This window comes from Asparagus officinalis, chromosome 5, assembly GCF_001876935.1.
Source record: "Asparagus officinalis chromosome 5, Aspof.V1, whole genome shotgun sequence".
Lineage (NCBI taxonomy): Eukaryota > Viridiplantae > Streptophyta > Magnoliopsida > Asparagales > Asparagaceae > Asparagus > Asparagus officinalis.
In genome coordinates, this window is record NC_033798.1 from 107,099,197 (window position 1) to 107,114,185 (window position 14,989).

The following is a 14,989-nucleotide window of genomic DNA, read 5'->3' on the forward strand; positions in this document are numbered from 1 at the left end:
TTTTAGCCACTCATATTACCTAAGGATCCTTGCATAATATGAATTTTTTTTATATTAATAAATGAGTAGTTAGAAAGTTTACTGGACATTAACTTAAGTTGATATAAATCTTTCTCTCTCTATATATTACCAAGAAAATCAAACTTTTATCTTACTTCTATAAAAACACCCCCTAGAAATCTCTCTCCTTCACCAACTATAACTTTTATCTCTTTTTCAAAGATTTTGAAAATTTTAGTTCCAAAGGTATTCTCTCTTTTTTAAGTCTTCACTTCAATCACTTTTTCCTTGGTTTACTCTTTTGCCCCCAATTCTCTCTCTTCATCTTCTTCTCCTTTGCTATATTTGGGATTTGGGAAGAAAGAGTACTCTAGGGTTTTGATTCTCAACAAGGAGGATAGTTTGAAAACCCTAGCAAAAGGCATCTTTGGATTGGGGGCTTCCTTACTTGGTTATTTACAGTTTTGACCCTGGGAGTGCTTTTGGGGATCTTGATTCTTGATTTTTTTGAGAGCCAAAGAGGAATTTCTACCCAATTGAACCAATTTAGCTTCAGTTGTGAGGGTATGTTTCTAACTAATTACTTCACTTGCCACTGCATACACATTCTTTTAAACAATTAACAACTGACCTTGTCCTTTTTAGATTTTGCTCTTGAGCAGTTTTTGCACTTTCCCATTGTGCCTTTTTATTTATTCTTAGATGGGTTTCTGACATGGGTTTTGCATGAAGTGATCTTTACATTGTTCAAAATCGACACTTTTAGATTATTATTACTTTATTACTTGTTCTGCTGTGGAAAAAGTATTCTGCTTGGTGAAATTTGCTGATGGATTTCAAAATTTTGAGCTGGGAATGAACTGAGAAGGTAGTTGAAGCCCATTGCTCATTGGCGAGTAAGTGACTTAGTACTTGCTTGTTGTTGGTAACATGTGAGTTCCTTAGAGAATTTCACACAATATTTACAAATTTTCCCTTCTCCCTTGTCCTATTTTCCAATTTCTCTTCTTCTTTTTTACCTCATTCTCTTTCTTTAGACTAAGTAGTTTCCTTGGCCTCAACCTTTGTTTTAATGTTTCCTATTTGTTTAATCCTAAGTTAAACAATTCTTGCATCCTTTCCTTTTCTTTCTTCCCTTTCCTTTTAGAAGGCAAGAGGACTTCTATTCTTGAATTTATTAATTTATGAATTCATCAGTTAATGCTCAACTATTTTCCTTGTGTTGTGTTTTTAGACTTATATACGGTTGGTGGGGTATTGTCAGAACAGTATGCAATTCCAATTACTCCAAATCCTGAACGAAAAAAGCACTAGTATGTTATTGCAGTGTCGGAGCAAGAAGACCTTGTGTCTTATATAAACTCAGGCATATGAATAATTCTAGATATAAGTAAATGATTTGCCACTAGAACATGTAAAATTGGTTTTATTATGTTTTAATGACTGTACATGTTGTTTAAGCGTGTCAATCAAGCAATTTTATGCAGCCGTGACATCTGTTGTTGAATTCACATTGTTGCTGCAACAATGAGCAACAAAAGACACTCTTTTATTTTCATTACTGCCTTCAACAAACGGCTAACTCAAATTTCTTAGCAAGGGTGTTTCTTCATGTGGATATGAGGTGAAGGAATGCCATTGACTATATATAGGTATACGGGCAATTTTTTTTCTTCCTATATTGGTCGGTTATGGATATACCACTAGGAAGCTAGATTTATTTGCAATGCATTGAGCTGCAAGTTGTCATATATTGCTATTATTCTTCCTTTTCTCAGTATTTCTTTCACATTTTGTGAAGCTAGATTTATTTGCAATGCATTGAGCTGCAAGTTGTCATATATTGCTATTATTCTTCTTTTTCTCAGTATTTCTTTCACATTTTGTGTTCAGTGATGTTAATTAAAGTTGGACTTTGAGATTTGATTTTAGTATGTGAAAGAAGGAAGCTGTTGCTTGATAATTTTAGGCTCAAGCTGGCTGACTGCGGGAATAATAAGTGTACTTATTTAAGATCGAAGAATTTTCTTAGTACCTGTTGAAGCTGTTTTTTACCTTTTAAACCTGTCTTTTTGTTGAAACTACCTGATAATGCTAGTATTAAGTAATTTGAGGAGATGTTGTGATACTGGTCATCACCGTCTCTAATTGCTATGGCTATCATGGAGATAATTATCTTGTTTTCTTGATCTGTTATACAAGCACATTAATGTCTCGATGACTCACCTAACTTACAATCCAGAGAACTGCAACTTAAGGAGATTCATGAGTGATATTTATGAGATGCGAAGTCTTTTCTGTCTCAAAAGGATAAATCCCATTAGTCTCCACCTGAATTACATCAATTACTCTCTCACCATTTTTCAAATGTGGGGCTAACACATCAATTGATTCTATATCCATAAGAGGGGTTTGAGTAGTTGTGAGATAGAAACCATCTCCATAAACTTAGGAATACATCTATTTCCTTGTTTTGTAATTCATGTGCCCTACGTGATGGGAACAAAAAAGAACAGTGGTTAATTTTGAGGAGAAGGATATTTTGAGGAATAAGGTTTTTTTCGAAGGGAGGGTTGATTAAAGTAGCTTTTGGATGGAGGGATATGATTTGAAAGAGTAGGGTTAATACATAATTAGGCTTCACACATCTAATGTCCTAATAATGCTTCACATCAATGACACTTTACATGCCAAAACACAAGCAATTCACATGCTTAGAAGAGAGATTTTCTCAAAATTCAGAAATTTTATTAATCAAGGTATATTCTTGGTGGAGGATTACAAATCTTATTATTGAAGCGAAAAACATCTAAATAATTAAGGAAGCAAATCAAACTCCTAATCAAATTAAAACCTAACAAAATCATCGATGCAATCAAATAAAATCCTAACTAAGATAGAAGGAGTTATCAAAATGAAATCCTTAAAAAGTCCTAACTAAAATAGAAGTAAATATTAAAATCAAATCTTAAAGAAATCGTAGCTAAAATAGAAGAAGACATCAAAATCAAATCCTAAAGAAATCCTAAATAAAATAGAAGATTACATAGAATAAAATTAGAACCTACCAAAAAAGTGAAAATAATGAATAACTTGCATTAGATCAACGGTCCACGATCGTTATGCATCACTATGAATCCACTTTATTTGGAATCTTTGACAATTTGTACAACTGTGCTACGTTGTATGTTCCAAATGTAGAATCACCTCCATTAGTTTCCTTTCTCTTCCGCATGCTAAAAATTCTATGAGCTACTTGAGTATCCACCAAGACACAGAGCTAAAAATCTGCATGCTCCACTCTGCTACTTCTCTTTGGTACTTCAGCCTAACTCATTATAAAAAGCTGTTAACAAAGCTGCTCGTGATGCCAAAAGCTGGTTTCAGTGGATAATACACTGGAACTTGCAAAGGCTTATTAAAATCATCTGAGATTATATTATTAATTGGATATGGTTTATCTATTTAATATGGGTCCATATAATGCTGAATCATTTTGTGCATGTCAAATTATCAAATTTGAATTTGAGGTTTTATTGATTGATTGAGCATTCAGGTCTAATAGCTCTCATAGTCTCATGATTTTGTTTCCTGGAGAAGCTGCAGTCCAAGAATATTTGACAGGTCTTAATGGACGATTCATTAAGATCGGCTCTGCATCTCTGCGAGCCTAGGTCTACACTAAAGTGGGGGTGGGGTATTTAACCACTTGGGGCCTAGACATCCCAATGAAGTGGTTGGATCTGTGTAGACATTGTATATCAATTCCGCGTATGACTGCCTGCATCTGTGGCTCAATAGTGGGCTTACAAAATATTATTATTACTAGTGTTTTTTAATTTAGATGAGCTAATAGAATTAAAAAGGTCAGTAATTTGGATCTAGGAGCTTGATTTTTTGTTCTTGGTTGCATTCGCCTATGACAAGGATACACTTCTTTGCTATTCCTTTTCTCTTCTCTTTTCTTTTTCCCTTGCCTCCTTTCTCCTCTTTTTCCTTCTTCGTCTTCTTTCTTTCCTCTTCCGCTTTTCTCATTCCTATTTTCTTTGTTGCATATAGGTTTCACTTGCTGTTTCCCCCTAATTTTCTCTTTCCCCCCCTCCTTCTGCTGTTATTACTACTAATCATTCTTTTTGATCTCTATAGCCAAATAATTAAGGTTCCTTTTCTGCTGGTTCTACTTGTATTAACAAGATGTGTATATTATTTGTTGATTTTGAATTTTTCTGCCTCTTGAAATGATGGAATTATTTGTTTGTTTAGTTACCACATTATTGTACTGCTTTGCAATATCTCTGCATGGAAATGAAATTCTATCTTATACGTGATGTGCTGCTCCTTGGCTCTTTGAAGTACTTCACATTATAAATCTTCAAAGGATATTTTTTCTGAACCTGTATGGACTGTACAAAGACATGGAAGCGATGCAAAATTTATGATGTATTATTTTTGCAGAAGGCATTATTCTTGGTTATCTGCCTTTAGTTGTTGAAACATTTAATTCTTTTGCCTTTAGATGAGCTTTCCTGAGTTTATCGACATATCCAGTGATGAGGAAGATGAAGAAATGGGTGTCAAAGACGTTAAACCTATATTACCATCTGATACGATCCAGGGAAATGCAAACTGTGAAGTTGTACATAATCAGCTAGACCATGAAGAATTTTATGTAAAACAAATTCTTCAAGCACAAATAAATTCTAATGAAGTTAACGGCATTTCATACGGTTCTTACATAGCAGACCAAGAGAGAAATCCTACTGATCAGTTATGCCTTGCATCTTCATCACCTGGTTCCTCAGTTGCACTTTGCCGGCAGTTTTGGAAGTCTGGGGACTACAAAGTTGGACAGACTCGTGCTCCCGTACATCAAAGTATTTTACTTTCCCTTTCTCTTTATTTTTTTGGAGTACATCATATGCTTGATACTTATTACCCTTTTCTATTGCACAGATGGCAAAAATCGCTTGCGCATCCATCCAAAATTTCTTCATTCAAATGCAACTTCACATAAGTGGGCTTTTGGTGGTGTGTCTTGTGTGCTTTCTCAGTCAAATATTGCAGTTTTATTGTTGTTCAATTCACTAATATAACAATAATATTGTTTCTAAAACTGCAGCCATAGCTGAACTGCTCGACAATGCGATTGATGAGGTAAAAATATCCTTATATCCTTGAATATATTTCTGCCATGAATTTTGTTCAATATTTGTTAGCTTGTGGTGCTTATAAAAAAATTGCAGATATAGAGAGAACGAGAAAAGAAAAAAGTACCGGGAATAGAGATTGGGGGGCAACTTTTATAAATTATCTTGAAGTTAGCGATCAGAGCATAGTTTATCTATTATCAGCTAGTATAAGATATATTGATATCATGGTTGTCAAGAAATTAACATGTGGTATTTATCACCTTGCTGACTAACAGCCAAATCTGGGTTTACATAGGTAGTGTTACATGGACATAAGATAAGGTTGTCAATAGTCCAGGTGACTTGAAGTGTATGATACAGGAACCTCCAAAATTTGCTTCAGGGAAATGACGACATCTCATTGGAAATAAGTGAATGTTCATAGAAGATTATGTAATGAGTAATGAACTAAAGAAATTAACCAGAGTTGTCTATATTTGGTCACATTTTCCTGTGAATAGAAGATTTTCATTGCCAGCAATAAAGGTCTTTTTTTATTAATTCATTTTGATGTTATCCCCAGATGGTCTTAAGTTTGTACTTAGATTGTAATTGCTCATTAGCTTCCGCATTTGTGACAGAAGTTATTTTTATCTTGTAATCTGTTTCCATGTTATTTAAACGGCCTCAATGCACAAGACACCGTGAATTCTCAGAAATGTGAGTCTTTAAACTTTAAATACTGTCAGTCATGAACTTGATGATACGTGAGTTGGCGATCCTGCCTCTTATAACCCCTTAGATCTACAATAATTCTCCTTATCTGCTAGAGGATATCGACAGTAATAGGAGCAGAACCTGCTTTGGTTCTATTTCTCTATCATGCGAATTAAATTCTTTTTGAAACAGACTAAGACCTTTATTTATCTAACATTCATGATGTATTTCATGCGAGCTTCTTTTTTTAAATTTTTAGTGAAATGTTATGTTCAATAACTCTAAACTTGCCATTAAACAGTCTATTATTACCTAAAATTTCATTCGTGAACTGCATCATCGCATATGACAAAGGAGGGAAGGATGATACAAAAATTTAAATGAGAAGCCTGTTATTTGTTCTTTTTGTGTCAGACGACTCAGACCTATAAGATCTACTAAAACAATGGTCAAGGCAGTAAAGGAAAAGGATGGAAAAGCTGCAACTCATGCTTCATGCAGACAAAATTCTCGTATATATTTGTATTACATTATACAATGTATTATGTAATATTACTTTGTCTCTTTGTGAATGTTACTTTTGAACGCCATCATTATTCGTGCTTCGTGTGGTTCACTCCAGTGTCATGTCACAACCAGGATGTAACCCACTAATATTCATAACCGTGTTGTCTTTCTTGTATAGGTTCAAAATGGGGCCACTTTTGTAATTATAGACAGATTCACTAATCCGCGGAATGGAGAAGCGGCTTTGCTAATTCATGGTATGTTGTCTAACTCTCCTCATTTATCTTATGCTAGTTTAGCGATTACTACCCAGTCAGTTCCTAATTCTTCATTAGAAGCTTACACAACTTGACTTTGATATTTTAAATACAAATCTATTAGATGATGGAGGTGGAATGGATCCAGAATCCTTGAGACGATGTATGAGTTTTGGATTTTCCGATAAACAATCAGATGCTACCATTGGACAGTGTATGTACAATTTTGCTTATGCATAGACCTATGTTGCTCCTAAACTAAATTGCCTGATTTTTTTAGATGGAAATGGTTTCAAGACTAGTACTATGAGACTTGGAGCAGATGTGATTGTTTTTAGCCGTTGCTCGAATAAAAGGTAATGTTGTTCATTTCTGGTACTTATATATCCTTTATGTACAGAGTATGTTTTTGGATATTTTCCTTTCTTTGATTTACTTTGTCATTCTGAGAGTTGCAGCCTGTGATACTACATAGTGGCATACTAAAACTTCACTTTTAAAATCAATCTGCGAATGTAACCATTCATGCAAGCATTTGTCATCAGGATCTGGTGCTTGGGGAAGTTTAAGGAGATTCACCAGCATTTTTTAGCTTAAGGGGCTGTTTAGTTAGTTTCTAGGAAAATAAATTTCAAGAAAAGAAATGCTGTTGTCAGGTTTTACACTTTTCCAGTCCAAGTCCATTTCCGAGCTCGGAAATGGTTTCTGGGTTTTAAGAAAAAAATGGCTTGTTTTGGGACGCGTTTTCCTCTTTTTTGCTGGACCAAACAAGAGAAATGGAAAATAATTGGAAAAACTCTTTTCAAAATGGGTGTGTCAGTATTTTTTCCAAATGGCTTGTTTTGGGACGCGTTTTCCTCTTTTTTGCTGGACCAAACAAGAGAAATGGAAAATAACCGGAAAAACTCTTTTCGAAATGGGCGTTTCAGTATTTTTTCCAAGGGGTCTCTCTCTCTCTCTCTCTCTTCTCTCTCTCTGTGTGTGTGTGTGTGTGTTTGTCTGTGGAACCAAACAGCCCCTAATGCCATCCTCTAATTGGCTTATGGTTAAAATCAGGCTTTGTGAAATTGCCAAGAGTTGGATGGCATTTTTATCCATTACTCAGTTGAACTTATATAACCAGTAGTGCACATCTTTTATACTTGATAATAAATAGGTTACATGGATAAGGCCATGTACATGGTCACATGTGGGACATGCCATGCCACAGGTGGGGGGCATGAGAAATTTGTACAAAAAACAGAAAAGTTGATATGCGAACAAAAAGTGAATTAAATTTTGGTCACCTCCTCATCACCGTATCCGATGACCAACACCGGGTGATGTGATATCCTTATATCTGCCTCTTTGTGAATGTATTGTGTGTGTGTGTGTGTGTGTGTGTGTGTGTGTGTGTTTTGTGTTATGCGTTGGTAATGGGCCTATAAAGTTCTCCGACAACATAAAGAAGCAAAGCTTATTGTAAGAATTAATGTTATTAGTAATATTACTTTACCCTTTTTTTGTCTCAATACAATCACCTGAGACCCAGCGACTTGAATGATAGAAACACTCACTTTGACAAACGCAACTGCAGGCTTTGTGTTTACAAGATTCATAAGCATAATTTCATTTTGCTTATCAGGAACATCAGAAAACGCCTTTAGCTCACTAATTCTCAAAGGACATTCCTTTACTGTAGAGAATTGAAGATCCCTCAAAATAAAACTTAAAAAAAGGATTGTAGAAATGATAAGTAGGTTATTTGAAGTTGCACAGAAAGAGTGCTTGATATTGTGCTGAGGAAAAAAATGGATGTGCCCCCAGTTTCAGTTGTAGGACAGTAATGAGGTGGCTAATTTAAATATTGCGCTCACTTGGGACTCCTACAAATGAAAATGGGGCATATCCATTTTTTTCTCTCACATCAATGATAATAATCTACTTATCATTTGTACTTTTTTTTATAAGTTTCATTTTAATACATCTTCTTCGATTCTCTACAGCCAAACGATGTCATGTGATTCCGGATGAACAAAATGAAATTATGATTATGAACCTTGTAAACACGCACCCGTAGCTATGTTTCTCAAAGTTGGTGTTCAATCATTCAAGTCTCTGGGGTCCCAGGTGATTGTATGGATACAAAAAAAGTAAAGTTAGATTACTAATAACATGTGTTCATACACTAAGCTTTACTTTTGTATGTTGCAGGAGTTCTATATCTGTCCATTACCCGTGGAGAGAGAGGAGGCAGTTATAAGGATACCGCGTCACAACATGTTGGTTGTTGGATACTGCCATGATGAGGTGACCAATATTAATTATTGGACATGTCAGATTTGTAATAAAAAAAAATAGACGTGGATAAACCTTGAAACAATTTTATTGTTTATAGCTATTATCTACTGCAAGTATGTGTTTACACTTGCAGGGTTGAACTGAAAGCTAGATAAGATGGTCTCCCCATTAGTTTAATTGGATGATTGCTGATGAAGAGTGTATGGTTATCCAAGAAATCGACTTCCGTTCAAGTTATCTTTTAGCCAGTAGTTTCTGTGTCAATCTTATATTCAAAGTTTTTTAAGTTTAAAAAATGATGTATTCATATATGGGAGGAGAAAAGGATATGCAATATCATATGTATCTAGATTTTTCATTTGTCTATGTTTTACTCTTATAGTACAACTTCTCTTAAATAACTTTTGTTCATCCAGTGTCTTTCCAATGCTTAATGTTTTCTTTTAAACATGTCTATGACAACATATTGAGCCTATTAGAATATAAAAATGGAATCCTCAACATCACCTTAACTTCGGAGTTTTGGTGTAATGGGAGTTCAAACTCAGAAAGGCCCCTATGGTTTGCGTCGTAAATCTATTAAGCCCCCAGACTATTATTTGGATCTATTAAGCCCCTATACTTTTTATTTTGAATCTATTTAGCCCCTACGGTGTTTCTCCATAACTAAAAAGTAGATTCAATAAGACAAAAATACCCTTTTTTTTAGTTATGGAGAAACACCATAGGGGCTAAATAGATTCAAAATAAAAAACATAGGGGCTTAACAGATCCAAATAATAGTCTGGGGGTTTAATAGATTTACAGCGCAAACCACAGGGGCCTTTCTGAGTTTGAACTCGTGTAATGGTTAGAGGAACTTAATTTAAGATAATATCAGAGCAATCCAGGTTCAAATCCCACGACCACCACTTTAAAGCAGTTTTTTAAAAAATTGACACCGCTGCGTGAGTCTAGGTTTTGGCTCATTAAAAGGGCGCTCAACCTGCGGGGATATAAAAATATAATCCTCAACTCTCACCATTCGGAGCTTTGGTGTAATGGTTAGATGAACTTTAAGAGGGCCTTGCTATGATGTCCGATTCTCTTTGTGTGTTTTGTCTTTCTAAATCACATATTTCTGAGAAGTTCATCCTTCATATTTCTATGTTTTACTTTTATGGTACAACTTCTAGATTGTTTGTTTGTCTATGTTTTACTCTGATGGTACAACTTCTCTCAAATAACTTTTGTTCATTCAATTAATGTTTCTCAATGCTTAATGTTTTCTTTTAAACACGTCTATGACAAAGTATTGGGCACTGCTATGATGTTGATTTGCGTGGGTTTTTTTTGTCTTTGTATTTCACATATTTCCTAGAAGTTCGTTCTTCATTTTCTGTTTAGTTAATCTCTTGGTTGGGAACCTTCACCAGGATGTTAACACAAAGTGTTGGGCTCCTTTCTTATACCTTCCTAAGACAAACAGGTTCTGATGATATAGTGGTGCCAGTGGTAAGTTCAGCAACTATAACCTCCTATTTGTTTGTATTTCATTGTCTTGTTTCAGTAGGTAAAAACTTCTTTTGCACATACATGGAAGCATATAGTATGTGCAATTTAATAGTCATAGGTTTTTTTACACTATCCCGACCTACATTATCCTGTAACCTGTTATTTGCCATTTACCTGCCAAGTCATATCCATACCCATTTGTGTACCCATCCATCATGTTTAGCAAATCAAATTGACATACTTCCATTTTTCTAAAGATTTTAATTTTTTTGAATACGACGAGTCTCCTTTTTGAAAATTAACAATTTATGAGACCTTATTTTTCTAGTAATTTATTAGACCCTTACTCCTAACCCTTCGCCTTTTGCTTCTCCCCACCTCGCCAGACTACTACTGTTCCCCTCCCCTTTTGGGTCTAGATTCTGAATTGGATTTTGACCAGAGTATGTTCTGGATGTGTGGGGAGAGAGGAAGGAGGAAGTATCAAAATATTTTAATGGTAGATACATGAAAACCCATTTTTAATATCACTTTTCTTTCTTTCTTTTCCTTTTTTCCTTCTAAATACAGTGTTGTTCGCTTGTTGCAGGTAGATTATGAGTTCAATCCATCGACTGGAGCATTTGAAAGCAAATTGCGTACTGATGAAAATCAGTTCTCCACCAACTTGTCTACTCTCTTGAGATGGTCCCCCTTTGTGTCAGAATCTGAGCTGTTGGAGCAAGTAAGCTTCATATTACTTGCTAACATTTGTTCTACCCTCGTTATGATGCAAGTCTTTTATTATTACCTTTCAGAAGTAAAGTGATTTAGTTTGTTGGTAACGAGGGTAGATGTATCGATTGTGGGTATCCAGTTATCAAGAGTTTGAGTATAGGTACTGTAGGGACAGGTGTTAGGGTGGGCATGGGCCGTGTCAGGCCCCACCCGCGACTCGATCCAGGCGACCAGGTCAGTGTGGGCAGGCCGAGAATCATGGTCTTGGGTCTGTCTGTGGACCTAGCTGGCCCATGGCCGGTCCGGCAAGGTTGGACCCAGCCTACGCTGGTTTGGGTCACAGCCGGCTCATGGGTTTGTCATTTCTTTTTATTTTTTAACTATTATATTTGGTTATATTTCTTTTATTAATACTTGTTTGATTATATTTAATTTACTTTTTAATTATTATAAACTCTGAATATTGTGATAAATGATGTTTATGAGTGTACCAACTGTTAAGGTCTCATGTTTTAGACATAGACTTGAACTATGATATCTTTCATGAATTACTCCTCATTACAGTTTTGTTATTTATTTATTTTTTATGTAATATAAGAGCAATGAATAGATTGTTGGATGTAATGTAATATTTTAAATGGGGTATAATGTAAAATGTGGAGCTATGATAGCTCTTTATCTAATGTCTGGGCTAGGACCGGGACCGGGCCAGGACAAAATGGGCCAAGCCAGGTTATGGCCCACAGCAGGCTGGGCCCGGGTTGGCCCTCCACGGGCCAACCCGGCCCTTGCCCACCCCTAATAGGTAGAGGTCCTTGACCTGGTAAAAAATTTATTAGGTGTGGGTTTGACATATATATTAAACCGAAACTGATGTGACCTTTTTCCATTCTACTCAACCCGATTACCACCCGAGTTTGGGTATGTTTGTCATTTATACCATTTTAATGCTGGCCCCTCAGCTTGGGAGTTGCACTTTGATCATAATTGATTTTGGCTTCAAATACTGCTTAAAAAGAGGAGGAAACATGGCATGGTCAGAAGAAAGGAAAGAAAATGATAAGGGCCATGCTACATGTTTTCGGAATCAGGAATTTTCATATTGGAGTACTGAAAGAAAACACCTTACATTTCGTGTTTGAATCTAATTCATACACCAGTTTGTGTGGTGCACACATCCTAATTCCTAAGTACTAGAACCTCAAAACTGTAATGAGGGTTAGTATTCGATGACTCTTTTATGAGTGACCTGACAAACTGTTTAGGATTTGCATTGTTACAGTTTTACTTCGAGATTACAAATTATTGTCTAAAATTTTATTATATTGATTTGACGTCAATGTGCAAAAATTGAAGCAATACCATCCCTGTTAATTTACAATTTAGAATCAAAGCGAGTGGTGTGGAACTTATAAAAAGCTAAGCCTGAAAAGTATGTAGTATGTGTTAGCTTTAATTTGATGAACATGCCATTTTTTCATGAAAAGTTTCTGCACATTTCTTGTTAAACTTCTATATATATTTAATATTTGTTTTATATGCTTTCCAACTATTCCGTTAGTCACATCTTATCGGAAAGTTGGCGTATTGCATTTTCAGCTTCTACTATGTTGATACACTCAACTTGATAAGCTATTAAGTGTGAGATGAATCATCCAATTCAATATAGGACACATGCTTGACAATTTTTTGTATTCCCAGTTAAATATTTGCTTTAATATTCCCTTTTTACTACATATTAGTGCTAAAAGGCACCTCTTTCCCGCATGGTAGTTATTATTTTATTTCTTAAGCAGTTCACTGGGGCTGGATTTTCTATTATGGCTATTCTAGTTTAGCTAGTTCCTCAGGAGCATAAATTTGTAATTCTGTCCAATACATTCCACGTTAGTAATGTCAACTGATCTTTTCTGCTTTATATTTTTAGACAAGTCTGCTGCTAACAAGTATTTTTTATTTACATTTGCTTTGGATTTAATGAGCAGTTCAGCGACATAGGACACCACGGTACGAAAGTAATAGTGTTCAACCTGTGGTATAGTGATGATGGGGATATGGAGCTTGATTTTCAATCTGATCCGAAGGTCGGCATTCAATATTTCCTTTTTACGTGTACTTTTTTCTTCTACTACTTCTATATTTTCTTGCAGTTTTATTTCCCATAGTTTGTGAAGTTCGCAAATTCTATATCTTTATCAAGAAACTTCTCCTAGAACAATTGTCTCTATTAATTGTCTATTGAAGGCCAAAATATTTAGCGAGGCACCTTCTAGTACAATTCTAAGATTATTTTCTGTTTAATTTTCTTGATCATCCTTCCCATGTTTTCCATCAATCTTTGTCATGTCACTCGTTCGTGGTTCTTTTAATATATGGAGCTTGTGTTATTTTACCAGAAATCATTTGTTTTCTTGTTTTAGGATATCCTGATCAACAAAACACAAAAGAATATGAACAGAGTCCATGAGCTGACCAAGAAAAATGTTGCTACTAGACTACAGTATTCTCTTCGGGTAATGGTCTTAACAACTAGAAATTTACAAAAGGATATCCTCTTTATACTAACTTGAAATTCTGCAGGCATATTCATCTATCTTATATCTTCGTGTGCCGGAAACATTTAAGATAATCTTGCGTGGAGAAGTAGTCATGCAACATCATGTAGTTAACGATCTTATATACTTGGAGTGCGTTATGTATAGACCACAAGTTGAAGGATACCCTGAGGTTGGTGCTGAACTTGTTATAACTTGATCTTGTTGATTACAATCCCTTGTTGATACTCGGCAACTCTACTTATTGCCTATCATTTGCTAAGTTCTGATGTCAGAAATACACTCCTTTCTATAAAGTGAGTTAAAATCTTGGAATCTTGAAGTGTCCCTGAATATTGTTGAATGATGATTATTGTAAAACAAAATGCCTAAAGTCCACTTATTTAATAGCTGGCTGATGACGTCATCGGTTCTCATGTAATGATATTTCTTCATTGTTTTGTCTGTTTCCTCACCTTGCACCATTGGTTTTATTTGGCTGGTTCTGATGCCTTCTAGTGGTTGAAAAGTACTGTATGATAGGATATACCTTCAACATTTTAAGAAGCTGACTTCTGTTAATAAACAAATAAGGTACTTAGAAGCATGATTTAGTTAGAAAATTAGTTAATACAACTTCTCATAATTTTGGTTTTAATTTCTTGATTTTGTGATTCATGTAGAAGTGCTAATTAAGTTATTATTATTCCTTACTTCAGGTGCTGACTACCATTGGATTTGAAGACGGTGCTCCAAATGTTGATGTTCAAGGATTTAATGTCTACCACAAGAACCGTCTTATACTAGTAAGTTTTTTGTTTTTGTTTTTGTGGATATATTGAAAGTTTTACAAGCAAATACCTGAATAAATGCTTACTCTTATTTTGCATATTACAACCAACAACCCCGATTGTATTTATGCTTAAGAGAACTTTGTACACCACGCTTCCCTTTAAAATGGCTTTGAGGTTTATGCTCATTTTGAGATTCAGTAATGGCATCAAGTGACCAGTTTACTTGGTGAAAAATAGTACCCAGGGTGATCTTAACTGTGTATAAATATATTTCTACAGACAGTAATTGATTTCCTGTTCCTTAGTCCCATCCCCTCTCTGTTTTTATTCGTTTGTAGATCTTTGCTAGTTTCACAGTCAGTTTAAGAGAAATATAATCATTTGATGTTTGAGCCTGTTATACTCTTGTTGTGAACTGTTAAATATGTCAGGACAAAGAGAAAAAAGAAGCATATTGATCACAATATATTTGGAAGATTTTCGTTGATATAGTCCACATTACAATCAAAATCTCAGATAAAAGATAAATCGTGAAAAGACTTTTTTTTGTGTTGTGCCCC

General features: G+C 35.1%; 1 protein-coding gene across 3 annotated transcripts in view; it reads left to right on the top strand.

Annotated features, from left to right (window-relative positions):
- LOC109840558 (protein MICRORCHIDIA 6-like) overlaps window positions 201–14,989 on the top strand; it is an 18,462-nt gene continuing 3,673 nt past the window's right edge. Inside the window, exons 1-13 of one of the 3 annotated variants that reach the window (XM_020409248.1) lie at window positions 201–564; window positions 4,517–4,874; window positions 4,954–5,028; window positions 5,120–5,154; window positions 6,532–6,610; window positions 6,735–6,824; window positions 6,891–6,966; window positions 10,306–10,384; window positions 10,974–11,108; window positions 13,087–13,185; window positions 13,522–13,614; window positions 13,682–13,828; window positions 14,355–14,441. In XM_020409248.1, coding sequence (XP_020264837.1) covers window positions 4,517–4,874; window positions 4,954–5,028; window positions 5,120–5,154; window positions 6,532–6,610; window positions 6,735–6,824; window positions 6,891–6,966; window positions 10,306–10,384; window positions 10,974–11,108; window positions 13,087–13,185; window positions 13,522–13,614; window positions 13,682–13,828; window positions 14,355–14,441 — 1,353 coding nt within the window. In that variant the 5' untranslated portion in view covers window positions 201–564. Of the gene's footprint in view, window positions 565–609; window positions 897–936; window positions 1,653–4,516; window positions 4,875–4,953; window positions 5,029–5,119; window positions 5,155–6,531; window positions 6,611–6,734; window positions 6,825–6,890; window positions 6,967–10,305; window positions 10,385–10,973; window positions 11,109–13,086; window positions 13,186–13,521; window positions 13,615–13,681; window positions 13,829–14,354; window positions 14,442–14,989 lie in introns of those variants that run through there. The other 2 variants (XM_020409249.1, XM_020409250.1) reach the window with 2 other exon arrangements.